The 21,383-nt window shown below is 49.6% G+C and overlaps 1 protein-coding gene across 4 annotated transcripts in view; it reads right to left on the reverse strand.

Annotated features, from left to right (window-relative positions):
• The window catches only part of cchcr1 (coiled-coil alpha-helical rod protein 1), a 38,627-nt gene that overhangs the window by 2,797 nt on the left and 14,447 nt on the right, over positions 1–21,383 (reverse strand). For 3 of the 4 annotated variants that reach the window (XR_011587907.1, XM_070862186.1, XM_070862184.1), the window contains 10 exons: positions 19,337–19,480; positions 18,502–18,612; positions 17,570–17,676; positions 16,923–17,035; positions 15,714–15,792; positions 15,414–15,538; positions 9,583–9,771; positions 8,492–8,593; positions 6,559–6,710; positions 86–239 (listed from right to left, as the gene is read on the reverse strand). Coding sequence is in view for 3 of the 4 variants with exons in the window: in XM_070862186.1 (XP_070718287.1) it covers positions 86–239; positions 6,559–6,710; positions 8,492–8,593; positions 9,583–9,771; positions 15,414–15,538; positions 15,714–15,792; positions 16,923–17,035; positions 17,570–17,676; positions 18,502–18,612; positions 19,337–19,480 (1,276 nt within the window). In the remaining variant the exon portion in view is untranslated. The remainder of the gene's footprint in view (positions 1–85; positions 240–6,558; positions 6,711–8,491; positions 8,594–9,582; positions 9,772–15,413; positions 15,539–15,713; positions 15,793–16,922; positions 17,036–17,569; positions 17,677–18,501; positions 18,613–19,336; positions 19,481–21,383) is intronic. The other variant, XM_070862185.1, reaches the window with a different exon arrangement.

Raw genomic sequence — 21,383 nt, forward strand, 5'->3', positions numbered from 1 at the left:
GGGATAAATGAGCTGCTGATTATTTACAGCAATTTAATTTCTATTTTAATTTACATTCCAGGAGATTTCGATTCCTTGCAGTTACCTTTACTGTAGGCCTTGCTTCTGACCTTTGAAGCCTGGGAGTGTGGTAAGGGTCTGGCCAGCTCCTCTTCATCAGACAGGGCAGCTGTGGAGTGGACAGCTGCAGCTCGGCTTTTCCTGAACTGGCTGAGCAGCCCTTCCTGCCTCAGTGTAGCCTGACAAACAAAGAAACACACACACGGGTCACATTTCTCCAGAGGCTGCAAGAATTCAGCTTCTTCATTTAATGCCGTAGAAACCAGGTCCCCAAGGACCGATCTGCTCTGAGTTCGCTGACCTTGGTTGGGTCCGTGTTAGGGGCACGACATGGGGCGGGGGGACTTTAACCTAACTCTCCGGGTGGGAATCCCACGGGATCGGGTGGAACGTGGGATTTACACCCTCCGCCTGACATTTCTCTCCACTGACTTTGACGGAGAGTGAAATCGTGGCAGGGTGTTGAACTGGCATAGCACCCGATCCCGTCAGATTTCCCGACGGGTGGGTGAGGTTAGAGTTGTCTCATGTCTCAGTACTGCGGAATGGGGAATAACAGAAGCATCCAGGGGTCCTGCTCCTGATCACTACCAGCTAGAAAGTGCAAATGTGCGGGGATTGGGGTGTTGAATTTCAGAGGCTCAAGAGGAGGAGGGTTAGTAGTGGAGGTTCGGGGGAAGAGATAGGTGGAGGCTCGGGGGAAGAGATGGGTGAAGGCTTGGGGGGAAGGAGGTGCGGAGCAGAAGCCGGTTATGATGCGTCCCTTTTTCTATCTATTGAAATCAGAGGCATTTGCGGACAGGCTCTTGTGAATGTGGGAATTACGTCATACGTATGACAAAACATCCTGCATTTATGCCCTCAGCAACTCTGGGTACATGAGGTGCTCGTGTATTGCTGATGGGCTTCAACATTGCCAAGGGCCTTAGAGTCTGCTACATTGCTAAGGACCAGGGTCTCCCACCCTGATGGCAGAAACCGGCCCTCGGCAGATAAAAGGCTTTCCCTTGTGCCGTTCCTACGGGCAGGCCCACTAACGCTGCTTCAGGTTATGCTCTCTTGTTCAGGATTTCCTCACCAGAAGAGTACAGCAAGCCTACAATGAATGATTCAGAAATGAGAACGCTACCAACTGAGCCAAGCAGACACATTCACTACCCATGATAAAGCAACTTTGATTTTCGGCTCTCACCAACATGGCAATCATTTAAAACAAACGTCTGCACTGTAACACACTACTGCTCACAGCATAACAGAGCTCTGCTGGCCTGGGCAAAGCAACAGCGATGAGTGAGACATTAACGGTAACACAGATATTTGCATAACAACTTGTATTTATATAGCACCTTTAACGTAGGAAGGACATTAGCTTGGATGATGTGGAATCTATATGGGTAGAGCTGCAGAACACCAAAGGGCAAAAATCGTTAGTGGGAGTTGTGTACAGACCTCCAAACAGTAGTAGTGATGTTGGGGAGGGCATCAAACAGGAAATTAGGGGTGCGTGCAATAAAGGTGCAGCAGTTATAATGGGTGACTTTAATATGCACATAGATTGGGCTAACCAAACTGGAAGCAATACGGTGGAGGAGGATTTTCTGGAGTGCATAAGGGATGGTTTTTTAGACCAATATGTCGAGGAACCAACTAGGGGGGAGGCCATCTTAGACTGGGTGTTATGTAATGAGAAAGGATTAATTAGCAATCTCGTTGTGCGAGGCCCCTTGGGGAAGAGTGACCATAATATGGTGGAATTCTGCATTAGGATGGAGAATGAAACAGTTAATTCAGAGACCATGGTCCAGAACTTAAAGAAGGCTAACTTTGAAGGTATGAGGCGTGAATTGGCTGAGATGGATTGGCGAATGATACTTAAGGGGTTGACTGTGGATGGGCAATGGCAGACATTTAGAGACCGCATGGATGAACTACAACAATTGTACATTCCTGTCTGGCATAGAAATAAAAAAGGGAAGGTGGCTCAACCGTGGCTATCAAGGGAAATCAGGGATAGTATTAAAGCCAAGGAAGTGGCATACAAATTGGCCAGAAATAGCAGCGAACCTGGGGACTGGGAGAAATTTAGAACTCAGCAGAGGAGGACAAAGGGTTTGATTAGGGCAGGGAAAATGGAGTATGAGAAGAAGCTTGCAGGGAACATTAAGACGGATTGCAAAAGTTTCTATAGATATGTAAAGAGAAAAAGGTTAGTAAAGACAAATGTAGGTCCCCTGCAGTCAGAATCAGGGGAAGTCATAACGGGGAACAAAGAAATGGCGGACCAATTGAACAAGTACTTTGGTTCGGTATTCACGAAGGAGGACACGAACAACCTTCCGGTTATAAAAGGGGTCGGGGGGTCTAGTAAGGAGGAGGAACTGAGGGAAATCCTTATTAGCCGGGAAATTGTGTTGGGGAAATTGATGGGATTGAAGGCCGATAAATCCCCAGGGCCTGATGGACTGCATCCCAGAGTACTTAAGGAGGTGGCCTTGGAAATAGTGGATGCGTTGACAGTCATTTTCCAACATTCCATTGACTCTGGATCAGTTCCTATGGAGTGGAGGGTAGCCAATGTAACCCCACTTTTTAAAAAAGGAGGGAGAGAGAAAACAGGGAATTATAGACCGGTCAGCCTGACATCGGTAGTGGGTAAAATGATGGAATCAATTATTAAGGATGTCTTAGCAGCGCATTTGGAAAGAGGTGACATGATAGGTCCAAGTCAGCATGGATTTGTGAAAGGGAAATCATGCTTGACAAATCTTCTGGAATTTTTTGAGGATGTTTCCAGTAGAGTGGATAAGGGAGAACCAGTTGATGTGGTATATTTGGACTTTCAGAAGGCGTTCGACAAGGTCCCACACAAGAGATTGATGTGCAAAGTTAGAGCACATGGGATTGGGGGTAGTGTACTGACATGGATTGAGAACTGGTTGTCAGACAGGAAGCAAAGAGTAGGAGTAAATGGGTACTTTTCAGAATGGCAGGCAGTGACTAGTGGGGTACCGCAAGGTTCTGTGCTGGGGCCCCAGCTGTTTACACTGTACATTAATGATTTAGATGAGGGGATTAAATGTAGTATCTCCAAATTTGCGGATGACACTAAGTTGGGTGGCAGTGTGAGCTGCGAGGAGGATGCTGTGAGGCTGCAGAGCGACTTGGATAGGTTAGGTGAGTGGGCAAATGCATGGCAGATGAAGTATAATGTGGATAAATGTGAGGTTATCCACTTTGGTGGTAAAAACAGAGAGACAGACTATTATCTGAATGGTGACAGATTAGGAAAAGGGGAGGTGCAAAGAGACCTGGGTGTCATGGTACATCAGTCATTGAAGGTTGGCATGCAGGTGCAGCAGGCGGTTAAGAAAGCAAATGGCATGTTGGCCTTCATAGCAAGGGGATTTGAGTACAGGGGCAGGGCATTGGTGAGGCCACACCTGGAGTATTGTGTACAGTTTTGGTCTCCTAACCTGAGGAAGGACATTCTTGCTATTGAGGGAGTGCAGCGAAGGTTCACCAGACTGATTCCCGGGATGGCGGGACTGACCTATCAAGAAAGACTGGATCAACTGGGCTTGTATTCACTGGAGTTCAGAAGAATGAGAGGGGACCTCATAGAAACATATAAAATTCTGACGGGGTTAGACAGGTTAGATGCAGGAAGAATGTTCCCAATGTTGGGGAAGTCCAGAACCAGGGGTCACAGTCTAAGGATAAGGGGTAAGCCATTTAGGACCGAGATGCGGAAGAACTTCTTCACCCAGAGAGTGGTGAACCTGTGGAATTCTCTACCACAGAAAGTTGTTGAGGCCAATTCACTAAATATATTCAAAAAGGAGTTAGATGAGGTCCTTACTGCTAGGGGGATCAAGGGGTATGGCGAGAAAGCAGGAATGGGGTACTGAAGTTGAATGTTCAGCCATGAACTCATTGAATGGCGGTGCAGGCTAGAAGGGCCGAATGGCCTACTCCTGCACCTATTTTCTATGTTTCTATGTTTCTATATTACAAGGCACTTTACAGGAGTATTGATAAATATTTGACACTGAGCCACATAAGTAGAAATCAGCGCAGGTGACCAAAAGCTTGGTCAAAGAGGTAGGTTTTAAGGAGCGTCTTGAAGGAGGAAAGCGAGGCGGAAAGGTTTAGGGAGGGAGTTCCAGAGCGCAGGGCCTAGGCAACAGGAGGCACGGCCACCAATGGTTGAGTGATTATAATCAAGCATTTATAATCGGATTATCTGGCCAAGAATCTACACCTCTTTTCTCTTGTAGATGCTGTGCATTTCCAACACTTTCTATAGCAAAAGCTTCTATAGATACGTAAAGAGAAAAAGGTTAGTAAAGATAAACGTAGGACCACTGCAGTCAGAATCAGGGGAAGTCATAACGAGGAACAAAGAAATGGCAGACCAATTGAACAAGTACTTTGGTTTGGTATTCATTATTCCGGATATAAAAGGGGTCAGAGGGTCTAGTAAGAAGGAGGAACTGAGGGAAATCCTTATTAGTCGGGAAATTGTGTTGGGGAAATTGATGGGATTGAAGGCCGATAAATCCCCAAGGCCTGATGGACTGCATCCCAGAGTACTTAATGAGGTGGCCTTGGAAATAGTGGATGCATTGACAGTCATTTTCCAACATTCCATAGACTCTGGATCAGTTCCTATGGAGTGGAGGGTAGCCAATGTAACCCCACTTTTTAAAAAGAGGGAGAGAGAAAACGGAATTATAGACCGGTCAGCCTGACATTGGTAGTGGGTAAAATGATGGAATCAATTATTAAGGATGTCATAGCAGCGCATTTGGAAAGAGGTGACATGATAGGTCCAAGTCAGCATGGATTTGTGAAAGGGAAATCATGCTTGACAAATCTTCTGGAATTTTTTGAGGATGTTTCCAGTAAAGTGGACAAGGGAGAACCAGTTGATGTGGTATATTTGGACTTTCAGAAGGCTTTCGACAAGGTCCCACACAAGAGATTAATGTGCAAAGTTAAAGCACATGGGATTGGGGGTAGTGTGCTGACGTGGATTGAGAACTGGTTGTCAGACAGGAAGCAAAGAGTAGGAGTAAATGGGTACTTTTCAGAATGGCAGGCAGTGACTAGTGGGGTACCGCAAGGTTCTATGCTGGGGCCCCAGCTGTTTACACTGTACATTAATGATTTAGACGAGGGGATTAAATGTAGTATCTCCAAATTTGCGGATGACACTAAGTTGGGTGACAGTGTGAGCTGCGAGGAGGATGCTATGAGGCTGCAGAGTGACTTGGATAGGTTAGGTCAGTGGGCAAATGCATGGCAGATGAAGTATAATGTGGATAAATGTGAGGTTATCCACTTTGGTGGTCAAAACAGAGAGACAGACTATTATCTGAATGGTGACAGATTAGGAAAAGGGGAGGTGCAATGAGACCTGGGTATCATGGTACATCAGTCATTGAAGGTTGGCATGCAGGTACAGCAGGCGGTTAAGAAAGCAAATGGCATGTTGGCCTTCATAGCGAGGGGATTTGAGTACAGGGGCAAGGAGGTGTTGCTACAGTTGTACAGGGCCTTGGTGAGGCCACACCTGGAGTATTGTGTACAGTTTTGGTCTCCTAACTTGAGGAAGGACATTCTTGCTATTGAGGGAGTGCAGCGAAGATTCACCAGACTGATTCCTGGGATGGTGGGACTGACCTATCAAGAAAGATTGGATCAACTGGGCTTGTATTCACTGGAGTTCAGAAGAATGAGAGGGGACCTCATAGAAACGTTTAAAATTCTGACGGGTTTAGACAGGTTAGATGGAGGAAGAATGTTGCCAATGTTGGGGAAGTCCAGAACCAGGGGTCACAGTCTAAGGATAAGGGGTAAGCCATTTAGGACCGAGATGAGGAGAAACTTCTTCACCCAGAGAGTGATGAACCTGTGGAATTCTCTACCACAGAAAGTTGTTGAGGCCAATTCACTAAATATATTCAAAAGGGAGTTAGATGTAGTCCTTACTACTAGGGGGATCAAGGGGTATGGTGAGAAAGCAGGAATGGGGTACTGAAGTTGCATGTTCAGCCATGAACTCATTGAATGGCGGTGCAGGCTCGAAGGGCCGAATGACCTACTCCTGCACCTATTTTCTATGTTTCTATGTAATGATAAAAAGGAAAAATAGATTTACACAGAATTTTATAGCACAGAAACAGGCCGTTCGGCCCAACTAGTCCATGCCGCTGTTTATGCTCCACATGAGACTCCTCCCACCATACTTCATCTAACCCCACCAACATATCCTATTCCTTTCACCCTTGTTCCCTAGCTTACTCTTAAATGTATCTCTGCTATTTGTCTCAACCACCCCTTGTGGTAGCAAGTTCCACATTCTCGCCCCTCACTGGGTAAAGAGGTTTCTCCTGATCTGTCTGATTGTGTGGCCTCATGTTCCACTATCTCGGCTATTTTGGGAGCCACTAATTCAGCCGCATGAGCCGTCTTTGAACCACGGGTGCCTCCTACCACAAGAAGGTTCTTGTCCCTTTCCAGCTCCCGCAGCCGTTTACTGAGACGCTGGATTTCCCACTGGTGCTGCTCGTCCTGTAGTTTTGCGCAGGCTTGCATTCGTTCCTTGTCGCGCGCTGCCTGCCGGTCCGTTTGGCGGAGAGTAACAACTGTATTAACAAAGAAAAAGGACAGCGTAATGAACAGTGACCCTCGCACTGGGGGCAAATTAAAGTGAATCAATGGGAGGGGGAGGGAGTGAGAATAGTTTGGTGAGACGCTCTCGCCCAGTGCTGCATTTTAGTCAGAACGTGGTACTTTGGAATTACACAGTCGCCCTCTGTAGGTACTGCACGGTTTACAGGATTCGGAGTATTGTTGAGGCTTGTTTGCATTTAGGCACAAAACGGTAGCAAAGGAGGGAAGAGGGAGGCACAAGAGGACAGAGTGCGCCACAGCAGGGCAGATGGAGGCACGGGAAGGGAAGAGGAAGACACAGGACAGAGACTGCCACAGGAGGGGCAGAGGGAGACACAGGAGGGACAGAGGGAGACACAGGAGGGACAGAGGGAGACACAGGAGGGACAGAGGGAGGCGCAGGAAGGACAGGGAGACGCAGGAGGGGCAGAGGGAGACGCAGGAGGGGCAGAGGGAGACGCAGGAGGGGCAGAGGGAGACGCAGGAGGGGCAGAGGGAGACGCAGGAGGGGCAGAGGGAGACGCAGGAGGGGCAGAGGGAGACGCAGGAGGGGCAGAGGGAGACACAGGAGAGAGAACAGGAGGGCAGAGGGAGACACAGGAGGGGCAGAGGGAGACACAGGAGAGAGAACAGGAGGGCAGAGGGAGACACAGGAGGGGCAGAGGGAGACACAGGAGAGAGAACAGGAGGGGCAGAGGGAGACGCAGGAGGGGCAGAGGGAGACGCAGGAGGGGCAGAGGGAGACGCAGGAGGGGCAGAGGGAGACGCAGGAGGGGCAGAGGGAGACGCAGGAGGGGCAGAGGGAGACACAGGAGGGACAGAGGGAGACGCAGGAGGGGCAGAGGGAGACACAGGAGAGAGAACAGGAGGGGCAGAGGGAGACGCAGGAGGGGCAGAGGGAGAACAGGAGGGACAGAGGGAGACACAGGAGAGAGAACAGGAGGGCAGAGGGAGACACAGGAGGGCCTCCCTATGACTGCAAAGCACTACATTCAATGCCTGTGATCATGGACTCAGGCTCAAGTGAAGGTACTTTTATCCTGGGTTAAGTGAGGTGCTAGGGACACATAGTCTGTGCTGACTCCAGTGCAAGCTCATCAGATTTGCAAAGGCCGGCTATGGTTTAAGAAAAAAAAGAGGCTACATTCAGCATGTATCTTTGCCATTGACAATCCCAGCTTCTTACTGCACCCAGTATAAAAACTGCTCAAACTGTGGGCATCTGGTGACTGCCAGGCTGATTCTTTACTTCTGCCCATGTGGCGTCACTTAATCAACAACTTGTATTTATATAGCGCCATTAACGTAGTAAAACGTCCCAAGGCGGTTCACGGGAGTGATTATCAAACGCAATTTGACACCGAGCCACAAAGCGATATTAGGACAGGTGAAAGAGAGAGGTTTTAAGGAGCATTTTAAAGGAGAGAGAAGTTTAGGGAGGGAATTTCAGAGCTTGAGGTCCGAGCAGCTGAAGGCACGGCCGCCAATAGTGGAGTGGATAAAATCGGAGAAGGTCAAGAGTCCAGAAATGGAGGAGCCCAGAGATCCCGGTTGTGGGGCTGGAGGAGATTACCGAGATAGGGAATGGTGAGGCCATGGAGGGATTTGAGAACAAGGATGAGAATTTTAAATGCGAGGCTTTGCCGGACCGGGAGCCAATGTAGGTCAGCGAGCACAGGGTTAAATGTTGCACTGCTCTGCTGGAGGGAGATCACACTCCAATTTCCCTCCAGCCCCAGCCCACCCCACTCACCAGCCTTGGTGTGCTCCCTCCTGGCCTCGTTGAGTCGTTTCTCCATTTCGGACAGCTGCTCCGCCGTGCGATTCGCCGCCTCCGCCACCTTCTCCCGAAGAGCTGCAACGACCAGCACAGGCCACGGGATGAGCAAATCGCTGACTGCCGAACATACCGGGAATCGAGCCACAGGCAGCGGCAAATGGCCGCACTTTGCTAACAAACGTCCCGGAGGGGAGGGTGGTGGAAGGGGCCTTATAGGGGCAGCAGTGGATGCTCTGACAGAAAGAGTGCAGGAGGCAGTGTGTGTGTAAAGGGGTATTTTCTGAGCAGATCACAGTGAAAGCAAATACCTCGCTGCAAGAAATTGCCTGCCCCAGCCACAGGGCATTACGCTCGTTACACCGTACGTTTACTTACTGTGCAAGGAATAATAGACACGTCTTTCGGATGAGATGTTAAATTGAGGCCTCGTCTGCTCGAAGGTGGACACAAAAGATCCCACGGCACTATTTCGAAGAAGAGCAGGAGAGTTTTTTCCCGGTGTCCTGGCCCAATATTTATCTCTCAACCAATATCACAGCAGCGATTATCAAACAAAATTTGACACCGAGCCACAGGAGGAGATGTTACATCAGGTGACCCAAAGTTTCCAAGAGGTAGGTTTTAAGGAGCATCATAAAGGAGAAGTGAGAGGTGGAGAGGTTTAGGGAAGGAATTCCAAAGCTTAAGGCTCCCGACAGCTGAAGGCACGGCCGCAATGGTGGGGCGAAGGCAAGGGGCCAGAACTGGAGGAAAGCAGCGATCTATGAGGGCTGTCGGGCTGGAGGAAGTTAGAGATAGAGCGGGGCGATGCCAAGGAGGGATTTGAATCCGAAGATTTAAAATGGAGGCATTGCCTGGTACCAGTTAGCGGGCACAGGGGGTGATGGGTGAACGGGAGGCTTGGTGCGAGTTAGGACATGGGTGGCAGAGATCAGGATGAGCTCGAGATGATGGGAGATGGAAGTTCCATAACCTTCACTGGGAAGATTAGTGGGTTTTTTCTCCTCACACTATGCAGGACGATCACTCCAGCCTCCTGCCGGTCTGGTGACGGAGACACTCGCCTTGTTCGTACTTCTCCTGCTGCTGGCAGAGCTCTGCCCTCAGGGTCTCTGCGGCCTCCCGCGTGTCCCCGAGTTGCTGCTGGGCCTCGTTCAGTTGCTCGGTCAGTCTCAGCTGGCACCGAGTCTTTTCCTCCAAGGCTTCCTCCAGCTGCTCCACCACTGCCAAGCAATCCTTTAAATCTGCGTCGACTAAAAAAAAAAGGGGGGGGAAAAAGTAAAGGAAAGTTATCCCAATGCACGTTTAGATTCTCAACAGAAACAACTTGTGCATATATATTATATATATATATATGTACATATGTAATATATATTATGTATAGAGCTCCTTTAATGTAGTATAATGACTCAAGGTGCTCCACAGGAGCGTTACAAAACAAAATGTGACACTAAGCCACATAAGGAGATATTTGGCTAGGTGACCACAGGAGAAGCTTAAAGGAGGAGAGAGAGACGGAGAGGTTTGGGGAGGGAATTCCAGAGCTTCAGGCCCAGGCAGCTGAAAGCACGGCCACCAATGGTGGGGCGATTAACATTGGGGATGCTCAAGAGGCCTGAATTAGAGGAGTGCAGAGATCTCGGAGAGTTGAGGCATGTTCCCTGTAATCTTTTTGCTGCTGAGCGGCCCCTTTAAGGGGCTACACAAACCATTCTAAACAATGCGCATGAGCGTTTTTTTGCACTGAAATGCCAGCAAGCCGGCTGCACAAGATCCCTGGAGTGCTGTGTGGCCACGTAGCTTAAAGGGAACATAGGTTGTAGCGCTGGAGGAGGTTACCTCTCCATCAGGACTAATTGACTGTCCTCCTTTACTTCTCTACCAGAACCAATTGTCTCCCCAGCTCTCCTGAAAGTGCTAACATAATCGGGTGCAGTTCCACGAGCATTAGAAACCCCCCTCACGCAAGCACCCACTCTTCATGTACGAGTCCAGACAGCGAGTGTCGGGAGGTTATCTGACCATGGAGTGCATTAACTCCCGAATCCAATCTTGTCCTCAACCCTCAGGACAGGGATCAGGAAAACCCAGGCCCTGGATAATTAAACATCCGCAGCGGAAACCCAGTCAAAACCAACTAACTCAGCACAGGCCAAGATAGGAAGCTTGGTGCCGAATGAGGCTGCCAAAAAAGGTGCATGTGTGTGAACTATCCACCTTCGAGCTCAGATGTGGCACCCCCACCAAGTGGTATCGAGAGTGGTATCTCGGCGCTGCCTGTGGGATCTTGCTGTGCGCAACTTGGCAGTAGTCTCTCCTGACATTACAACAATGACTACACTTCTACACATTTATATATGTATGTAAAAAATATACATATATATTGCAGTAAATTTCAAACGCACTGCTCTTCCTCTGTGAAACACACAACGTGTAAGCAACGGCACCTGCAGGGGTCAGAAGGCAGCACAGACCCATGAAAATACAGCTCCAAGTCTCTGGCATCCAGACTACTCCCCCCGCGCCCCACCCCCCCACCCCCACCAACCGACCCCCCACATCTCACCAAGCATTTCACAAAAGTGAATGCGGAGTGGGGGGGGGGCGGAGGGCTTGGTCTCACTGCCGAGGGAGGTCGAACTCTCCAGACAGGAGCAGGGAAACCTGATGATACCAAAGTGCTTTAAATTGTCGGCAAATTGCCAAGAGAGAGATCAAATGACAAGCTTGTGGCCATGGTGCAATCACTAGTTTGTGAATGGTGCTGGTCGCTGAGTTAAGTCCTTCACATCTGCCCGGCTCAGTCTCTGTGGTTACTTGGTCTCTCCTCTCTTGTCTGGTATCCTTTCAGCCCATCTGCCTGCTGGATCTCATTCCCTTCCTCCTCCTTTATAGCACGGGTCTGTGAAAGATTTGTGCTATCACCAGTACATACAAAAACCCATCCAGAAACCACTTTTAGTTTAGAAGCTGGTTGACTACTTTATGCCGTACGAAGTGGTGGGAGTGACAGGAGGTCATAAGAACATAAGAAATAGGAACAGGAATAGGCCATATGGCCCCTTGAGCCTGCTCCGCCACTTAATACGGCTGATCCGATCATGGACTCAGGTCCACTTCCCTGCCCGCTCTCCATAACCCCTTATCGGTTAAGAAACTGTCTATCTCTGTCTTAAATTTATTCAATGTCCCAGCTTCCACAGCTCTCTGAGGCAGCGAATTCCACAGATTTACAACCCTCTGAGAAAAAAATCATCTGAGTTTTAAATGGGCGGCCCCTTATTCTAAGATTATGCCCTCTAGTTCTAGTCTCCCCTATCAGTGGAAACATTCTCTCTGCATCCACCTTGCCAAGCCCGGTCATAATCTTATACATTTCGATAAGATCACCTCTCATTCTTCTGAATTCCAATGAGTAGAGGCCCAACCTACTCAACCTTTCCTCATAAGTCAACCCCCTCATCTCCAGAATCAACCTAGGGAACCTTCTCTGAACTGCCTCCAAAGTATATCCTTTCGTAAATACGGAAATCAAAACTGCACGCAGTATTCCAGGTGTGGCCTCACCAATACCCTGTATAACTGTAGCAAGACTTCCCTGCTTTTATACTCCATCCCCTTTGCAATAAAGGCCAAGATTCCATTGGCCTTCCTGATCACTTGCTGTACCTGCATACGAACCTTTTGTGTTTCATGCACAAGTACCCCCAGGTCCCACTGTACAGCATCATTTTGCAATCTTTCCCCATTTAGATAATAACTTGCTCCTTGATTTTTTTTTCTGCCAAAGTGCATGACCTCACACTTTCCAACATTATACTCCATTTGCCAAATGTTTGCCCACTCACTTAGCCTATCTATGTCCTTTTGTAGATTTTTTGTGTGCTCCTCACACATTGCTTTTCCTCCCATCTTTGTATCGTCAGTAAACTTGGCTACATTACACTCAGTCCCTTCTTCCAAGTCGTTAATAAAAATTGTAAATAGTTGGGGTCCCAGCACTGATCCCTGCAGCACCCCACTAGTTACTGCCAACCTGAGAATGAACCATTTATTCCGACTCTCTGTTTTCTGTTAGTTAGCCAATCCTCTATCCATGCTAATATATTACCCCCAACCTTGTGAACTTTTATCTTGTGCAGTAACTTTTTATGTGGCACCTTGTCAAATGCCTTCTGGAAGTCCAAATATACCACATCCACTGGTTCCCCTTTATCTACTCTGTTCGTTTTCGTTACATCCTCAAAGAATTCCAGCAAATTTGTCAAACATGACTTCCCCTTCCTAAATCCATGCTGACTCTGCCTGACCGAATTATGCTTTTCCAAATGTCCTGCTACTGCTTCTTTAATAATGGACTCCAACATTTTCCCAACCACAAATGTGAGGCTAATTGGTCTATAGTTTCCTGCTTTTTGTCTGCCTGCTTTTTTAAATAGGGGCGTTACATTTGAAGTTTTCCAATCTGCTGGGACCGGATAGTAATCTGAAGCTGCCGTTCCATCCATTTCCCCTCACTCTCCCTCTGCCTGGGGGCACTGAGGATAATTGCAACCCTGTTACCTCCACCGTGACTGATATCTGCTAACTCAGCACAAACCAGGGGCCCTGCTGAAGTCTCTGGTTTGGGACTTGAACTGACGACCTTCTGGCTCAGGCGAGAGTGCTACCCACTGAGCTCGTCTGTGTGGCTCGAATCCACACCCGGCAACGCAATTAGAAAGAACTTGCATTTATATAGCGCCTTTCACGGCCTCGGGGCATCTTAAAGCGCTTTACAGCCAACTAAGTACTTTTGAAGTGTAGTCACTGTTGTAATGTGGGAAACACGGCAAGATCCCTTAGCTCAGTGGGTGGCACTCTCGCCTGAGCCAGAAGGTCGTGGGTTCAAGTCCCAAACCAGAGACTTCAGCACAAAATCCAGGCTGAAACTCCAAGTGCGGTGCTGAGGGAGTGCTACTGTCAGAGGTGCCATCTTTCGGATGAGACGATAAACTCAGGCCCCGTCTTCCCTCTTAGGTGGACATAAAAGATCTCGCGCTACAATTTTGAAGCGGGGTTCTCTCCGGTGTCCCGGCCAGTATTTATCCCTCAACCGAAATCACTAAAGCAGATTATCTGGTCATTATCTCATTGCTGTTTGTGGGAGCTTGCTGTGCACAAATTGGCTGCTGCGTTTCCTACATTACAACAGGGACTATGCTTCAAACAGTACTTCACTGGGATGTGCTGAGGTTGTCAAAGACGCTATATAAATGCAGGTTCTTTCTTTCTGTAATGGTTATCCTCCCCCATCCCCCCCCCCAAACATCTTTTTCCTTGCCAACTTTCCCCTTTCCCCCTGAACGTGCTGACCCTATGCTGAAATGCATCCGATTGGCATTCCACCCTCGGGTCCTTCAATCCTTCGTGTACAGACCTTGGCATCAAGTGTCAACGGGCTCTTCTATTGCGGAAGGGGCAACATCAGAGACATGCCCCATCACATCCTCACCCCAGCTTCTTTCCTGCAAAGGGTAAACGCTTGGCCATCGAGTGCTGAAACCCTGCTTGGTTTTCCTCACTCTACAACCAACCCTTTCTCCATCGACGCCTCAGCCCATGTTGCGACCAAACAACTCCGCACAGAGCAAAGGCCAAGTGGTCTGTATAGTTTGCCTATTGGATGGGTAAACTCACCGAGCTGTCCGGACAGCTCTGGTTGTCTCATTAGAAACATGATGTGTGAGGTGGAGGCTTTTCACTTTATTGAGCTATGGAGAGCTGAATGGGACTGAAATATGGTCTGGTCAGTTTCACCTCTGGTCAGTTTCAGCACTATCGCAGGTACCGTGAATGCAGTTTGCGTTTCAGCAGGCTTGGTCACTTGGGGCTGCCTGAAAGGACTTAATGATGGCTAATCGCACTTTAACCAGGTGCAAACAGTTTGTCCCGAGACAATCATAGGAACAGGAGCAGGCCATTCAGGCCCTCGAGCCTGATCTGCCATTCAAATAGCTCGTGACAGATCTGTATCTCCCCGCCTTGGTTCCCTAACCCTATCTATCCATCTCATTTTTGGCATTTCCAATTGACTCCCAGCCTCAACAACTTTTTGGGGGAAGAGTGTTCCAGATTTCCACTAACCTTTGTGTGAAGACTTGCTTCCGGACATCACCCTTGGCCTGGCTCTGAGGGTGATGGCACTTGTTCTGGACTCTCCCCACTAGAGGAAATAGTTTCTCTCTACCTGATCAAGTCCTTTAATCATCTTAAAAACCTCCATTACATCATCCCTTAATCTTCTATACTCGAGGAAATACAAGACTAGTCTTATTGTGGATTAAAGAAAGAAATACTTGTCTTTATCTAGCTCCTTTTTGAAGTGTAGTCACTGTTGTAATGTGGGAAAAGCGGCAGCCAATTTGCACACAGCAAGCTCCCACAAGCAGCAATGTGATAATGACCAGATAATCTGTTTTTGTTGTGTTGATTGAGGGATAAATATTGGCCCCCAGGACACCGGGGATAACTCCCCTGCTCTTCTTCGAAATAGTGCCATGGGATCTTTTACTTCCACCCGAGAGAGCAGACGGGGCCTCGGTTTACCGTCTCATCTGAAAGACGGCACCTCCAGACAGTGCGGCGCTCCCTCAGCACTGCACTGGAGTGTCAGCCTGGATTTATGTGCTCAAGTTCCTGGAGTGGGACTTGAACCCACAACCTTCTGATTCTTGAGGCGAGGGTGCTACCCACTGAGACACAGCTGACATTAAGTGGCACCTTTCTAATTGACGCCTGCGGTAATGGCCGACGGTCAGCGCCATTTGGCCGATAGAACCGGCTGTCCGATGCAAAGCGATGGGGCAATTGTGGAGGTCACCCTTCAGGAGGATGACGCCGACGGTGTACCTACATTTTAGCCGGGCCTCGGTAACCTTCTTCTCGATCAGCTGGGAGTTCCGCTTCAACTCAGCCGCCAACTGGTCCCGCTCCCCATTCAGCAGCTCCAGCTCCTTCTCCAGATCCTCGTAGGAGCGCCTGTGGGAATAGAGCGGGAGAGCCATTGAGGGCGGGCAGATTGTCCAATCAGCTGTCTAAGGTCCCTGTAGCCTCATCCAGCAAAAAGCCGTGCAAAAAATAAACAAGGCCCGAGGTATGGAGGCACCATTGCACAGGCTTCCCCCCCACAGTGCGGTTCTGGCACAGCACTGACCTGCCCACGTCGGGTCCCGTCTCTCCACTTTTCTCCTGCAGTTGCAGCCGAACGAGAGCATCCTTGCGAGCAAGTAACCCTGGACAAAGAGAGACGGAAACCATCACAGACTGTACCCGCACGCAACGGGAGCTCCTCCCATCACAGCCGCTGACATCCTCCCGCCCCGTCCCGCTTACCCGAATGCTCAGTTTCATCGGCCTGTGCTACTTCTAAAGTCTGGGGGCTGAATTTTAGGCTTTTCTGTTTTCGGGACGAAAACACAGAGGTGGGGCGGGAAAGTTACCGGGTGGGAATAGTTTGTGCTTTGGCGAGGAAGTTTCGGCATCTGGGCCTTGCGTCAGGGCGCGCAGCGTTAAGGGAAGCTTGCACACTTTTTGTGGTGCAAGGATGGAAAACTCGCGAACTAAAGTGCTGGGCCGTGCTCTCCAAGGGAAGCCTGGGGGAACCTTAACAAAAACACACAATAACATTCCCAAAACATTGCCCACGCCACTACAACACAAATCGCTAAAAATGTTAAACACACAAACACTCGCACTTACCTTCGAAGTACTTCACCTTGCTCTGTGCCGCCGGTTATGATTTCCCAGGCGGTCATTGCGGGCGCACATCTGAGCAAAAGTCCAAACTACTGCTGGTGTCACAACCAGAGGCGTTGCACACCCAGCGCAACTCTTCCCGGCGGTACTGCTCAGCACCGCTGCAAAATGGGACCGGGGAATCGCGACGGGCGCAGGAGAATTCACCGCCGCCTTTCACGGCGCTCCGGGGCGAAACCAGCAATGCAAAGGACCGGAAATTCCAGCCCTGGGTGTCGGACAGAGGGTCCTGACCACTTTCAGCAACAAGAGCAGCAGCAAGTGGCTCAGTGAGCTTAACCAGTGAGCAGCTAAACAACACACGAGAGAGTAGCTGGCATCGCTTCCCAATTTGTGCCGATTTCAGCTGGGGTGGTGGCAGCCAGGGTTCGACAGGCGGGTTAGGGAGTGGGGGGGGGGGGGGGGGGGGGGGGGGGGGGGGGTGGGGGAGGGAAAGCTGGCCATCGAGCCCTGCTCCTCTTGGCTGTCCCTGCTGGAGAGCGCGTGGGTACAGACGTTGAAGGAGGAAAAAGACGCACCCGGTTAAATCGCCTCCTGACACGTCGCGCCCACATTTTCCCGCAGGGAGTTTGACCTGAATCGAATCTGATTGACAAAGGTCGCTCACCGTGGACGGTGTCAATCCGCTTGTTGGCAAAGGTCACCCTCTGAGCCAGGTTCACCAAACGACACAAGGCCTTCTTCAGTTCTGCCTCTTGGTCCAGGAACTTCTGGTAAACACTAAGGAGGGGCAAGAAACAAGAGGTGGATTTTGAGCTGACTGATGGCGTGGTGGGTCAATGGGCCATTCCAGCCTGAAGAACATAGTAAGAAGATAAGAAATAGGAGCAGGAGTCAGCCATTCGGCCCCTCGAGCCTGTTCCACCATTCAATAAAATCATGGCTGACCTGATCTTGGCCTCAATTCCTCTTCCCTGCATAACCCTTTACTCCCAGGCTCCATCCTTGACCTCGGCTGACTTAACCGGTCTTAATCTGGACAGTGGCAAATCGACTTCCTGCACCCTTAGGTCAGGGTGAACGCACACTGGGTAAGGAGAGTTTTGATGCCCTCCCTTTATGGCAAGTAATATTTGTGGGGAGGGAGGAGGGCAGATACTAGGGGGAAATTGGTGCCAATTGAGCAGCACCCCCGGACCAATCGAGGCCCAGGTCGTGCCGCTGAGGAATGGTGTTGGCCTTGGGCGGGCTGACCGAGGTTCAACATTCTGCATCCGAGCAACAACATGCAATTCAAGCGTCCCCTCCATCTACCTGCTGACGACCTCCTTGAGGCAGCACAGAGTATTCTCGGCTCGCTCTGCCTTCTCCCGAAGCCGCTCCGCATCGTTCTGAGCGCCGGCCAATTCCTCCCGGAGAGTCTGGAAGGAAAAACAGAATCGATTATAGACATGAGAGGGAGAGAGAGAAAGAGAGAATAAAGAGAAAGATAAAAAGAAACTGTTTAGCCAGTTCACACTGTACGTTAAGAGTCAGTGGAACCTGGATGGAGGTAACCAATCTTCGCTTTGAGCTGCGATGGTGTCCGGCCGTGCAGGGGTCTCGAGGACCCGTGCAGCTGGCTCACCGGCTTGTAAACGCAAAAACTGCGTATATGTGGAATTGTGAATGGGCAGCCCCGGTAAAGGGAACCCACTGTGAGAAAGGGAATCACCATTTCATCATGGTAATGAAGAACAGAAAGAACAAACCTGTGAAGTGTCGTCACTGTTGTAATGTAGGAAATGCGGCTGCCAATTTATGCACAGCATGATCCCACATACAAAGATGAGGTCATGACCAGATATTTTTTCAACTGATGTTAGTCGAGGGATAAATATTGGCTAGGATACCGGGGAATAACTCTTTGTGGGATCGTTTACGTCCACCTGAGAGGGCAAACGGGGCCTCGGTTTAACGGCTCATCCGAAAGGCGGCGCCTCCGACAGTGCAGCGCTTCCTCGGTACTGCACTGGGGAATGTCAGCCTAGCTTTTGTGCTCAAGTCTCTGGAGTGAGGACTTGAACCCACAACCTTCCGACCCAAAGATGAGAGAGCTACCCACTGAGCCACGGCTGACATGTAACGTCATGGTGAGGCACAGATTCAAAGCAGAATGTCATAGATGAAAGAACCTTCTAATATAATAAGCTATTCAGATTTTTGCTCTTACACACACACACACGCAGTCTCAGACGAATCCTCACCCGGTTTTGCATTCGCTCCATGTTCATCTCTGCGGTCCTGTCTTCTAAGCTGTGCAGCAGCACCGCTTGTTGCTGACCTTTCACCCTGAGCTCCTCCCCCAGGCTTGCAATCTGTACCGGTACAAGATTGTAGGTTTCATAGTAAAATAAATCTTCTCCCAGGTTAAGAACATCAAAGCAGAAATCCAGTCACATCAAGGGCACTACCTTCCCTCTGTGTGACCTGCCAAATTCTCCGGAAACGAGGCAGCTTCGAGGTGATGTACTAGGCATTTTCACGATTTTGGGGGAATTGGCAACTGATTCGGGCAAGTGGTTCACTGTGGTCAAGTATTCCAATAGCAGGCTACTATGATATAAAAATTAGGAATTTGGGAAGAAGAGAAAAAAGTTGGACAGAATTTTTTCATCGCAAGAGTAATAGAGTGGAATGAGCTATCATGGGAAACGAACTTCCCGCTCTTCTTCAAAATAGTGTCGGTGGGATCTTTTACGTCCACCTGAGAGGGCAGGCGGGGCCTCAGTTTAATGTCTCATCTGAATGACGGCACCCCCGACACTGCAGCGCTCCCTCAGCACTGCACTGGGGAGTGTCGGCCTGGATCAAGTGCTTGAGTCACTGGAGTGGGGACTTGAACCCACAACCTGCTGACTCAGAGGCGACTGAGCCGCGGGGCTGACACTACTGACTTGCACCCCTGGCAACTGGAATTTCCTGCACTTCCGACAGTGGAGGGGGCTCTGGGAATTTTCCAGGGCCGCTTCGTTTGTGAATCATAAAAAGGACACCAAGCGGACCAGGGACGGCAGCGAGACCGGCAAATCCAGGCCATACCTTGAGCTGGAGATGGTTGATATCGTTGACGTGACTGATCTCCTGCGATTTCAGCTGCACCATCAGAGCAAACACCTTCTCTCTCCAGCGAGTCACCAGCGATGGCCTCTTCCCGCTGTCCCCATCCTGGGTGTCCGACTGGACCTGGCAACACAAGACAGAAAGAATTCCAGCAACCCTTTGCCTACCATCATCCCCCGAATGGTGCTGCATGCACCAAAGAATGTCTGTCTCACCTGTAACAAGAGTCTGTGGCTCTCGTATTGGACTGTTCAGCCACCAGAGAACTCACTTTGGGAGTGCAAGCAAGTCTTCCTCGGTTCCGAGGGACTGCCTATGATGATGCTGCACGCAGGGATAGGATTTCTGACTCTCGCCCCAGTGCCCTCCCCAGTCTATGCATAACTAGCTGTGGCTCGGAGTTAGACGGTCGTGGGCTCAAGTCGCCCCTCCAGAATTTTACGGCTATGCCCCCCCCCTTGTTCTGGACTCCGTCTCTCCCCCCGGCCCCCCACCCCTCCCAACAGAGGAAATAGTTTATCTCCAACTCCTTTAATCATCTTAAACACCTTTATTACATCATCCCTTAGTCTTCTATACTTAAGGGAACACGAGCCTAATCTATGTAACTTATCCTCATAATTTAACCCTTTTAGCCCCGGTATCGTTCTGGTGATGGGCAATCTCAGCATGGCCACACCCTGATATACATAAGAATTAGGAGCAGGAGTCGGCCATACGGCCCCTTGAGCCTGCTCCGCTATTCAATAAGATCACAGCTAATCATCAGCCTCAACTCCACTTTACTGCCCTACCCCCGTATCTCTTCATTCCGCTAGAGTCCAAAAATCTAACCATCTCAGCCTTGAATATTACGAGTTACATGGACTATACAGCACAGAAACAGGCCATTCGGCCCAACCAGTCCATGCTGGCATTTATGCCCCACTCGAGCCTGCTCCTGTCTTTCCTCATCTAACTCTCTCAGCATAACTCACTATTCCCTTCTCCCTCATATGCTTGTCTAGCCTCCCCTAAAATGCATTGATACTATTCGCCTCAACCACCCCCTGTGGTAGTGAGTTCCACATTCTCACCACTCTCTGGGTAAAGAAATTTCTTTTGAATTCCTACTGGATTTCTTGGTGACTATCTTATACTGATGGCCTCTACTTTTGGTCTTCCCCACAAGTGGAAACACTCTTTTCGTATCTACTCTATCAAAATCTTTCATGATTTTAAAGACCTCTATTAGGTCACCCCCTCAGCCTTCTCTTTACAAGAGAAAACAGACCCAGCCTATTCCTCCTTTCCTCATAGGTATATCCTTGCATTTCTGGTATTATCCTTGTAAATCTTCTATGCACCCTCTCCAGTGCCCCCCCCCCCCCCAATTTGATGTCGTCCGTAAATTTAGAAATTGTGTTCTTGATTTCAAAGTCTAAGGGCCGGAAATTGATGGCCTTACTGCCCAATGCTACTGGCTGCCACCGAGTTTTTTAGCTGCTCTCCCCTCGGTGACGGATTCCTCTAGGTCCGACGGGAGGGGAGTACCGCCGGGAAACACCCGCTGGTAGCCAAGACACATAAGCGTCCTCCTGCCCGCCAAGCTGCCATATTGGTGCGGGTGGGAAGGACCGCTGTGTGGAGGCAGGTCTAACCCCGACAGTAAGTAAGACCTGCAAAAAAAGGTTAGTGTACATTTTTTTCAGGGTTTTATCTGTATGGGGTCCTCTGAAGGTGTTAAGGTTTTTTTTCCCAATTGTGAATATTTTTATTTTTCCCCTGGGGCCGACTCAATCCTCGGCGGCACTTTGTCGAGGATCGCATTTGCTGCTGAGATTGCGAGCTTCTGCCCGCTTCTGCCCAGATTGACGGCGTAAGCTGTTAATTGGCTGCTGGGCGGTACTGCCATCTCTTTTAGAGGAATCTTCCTGGCAAAGTCTCTCAGCGGCCATCAGCTGTCGTTTGGGTGGGCCTTGGCTTCCACCAGGTTCGGGCCCAAAATCGTTAATATAAATTGTGAACCGTGATCCCAGCACTGATC

This window comes from Pristiophorus japonicus, chromosome 19 (assembly GCF_044704955.1).
Source record: "Pristiophorus japonicus isolate sPriJap1 chromosome 19, sPriJap1.hap1, whole genome shotgun sequence".
NCBI lineage: Eukaryota > Metazoa > Chordata > Chondrichthyes > Pristiophoridae > Pristiophorus > Pristiophorus japonicus.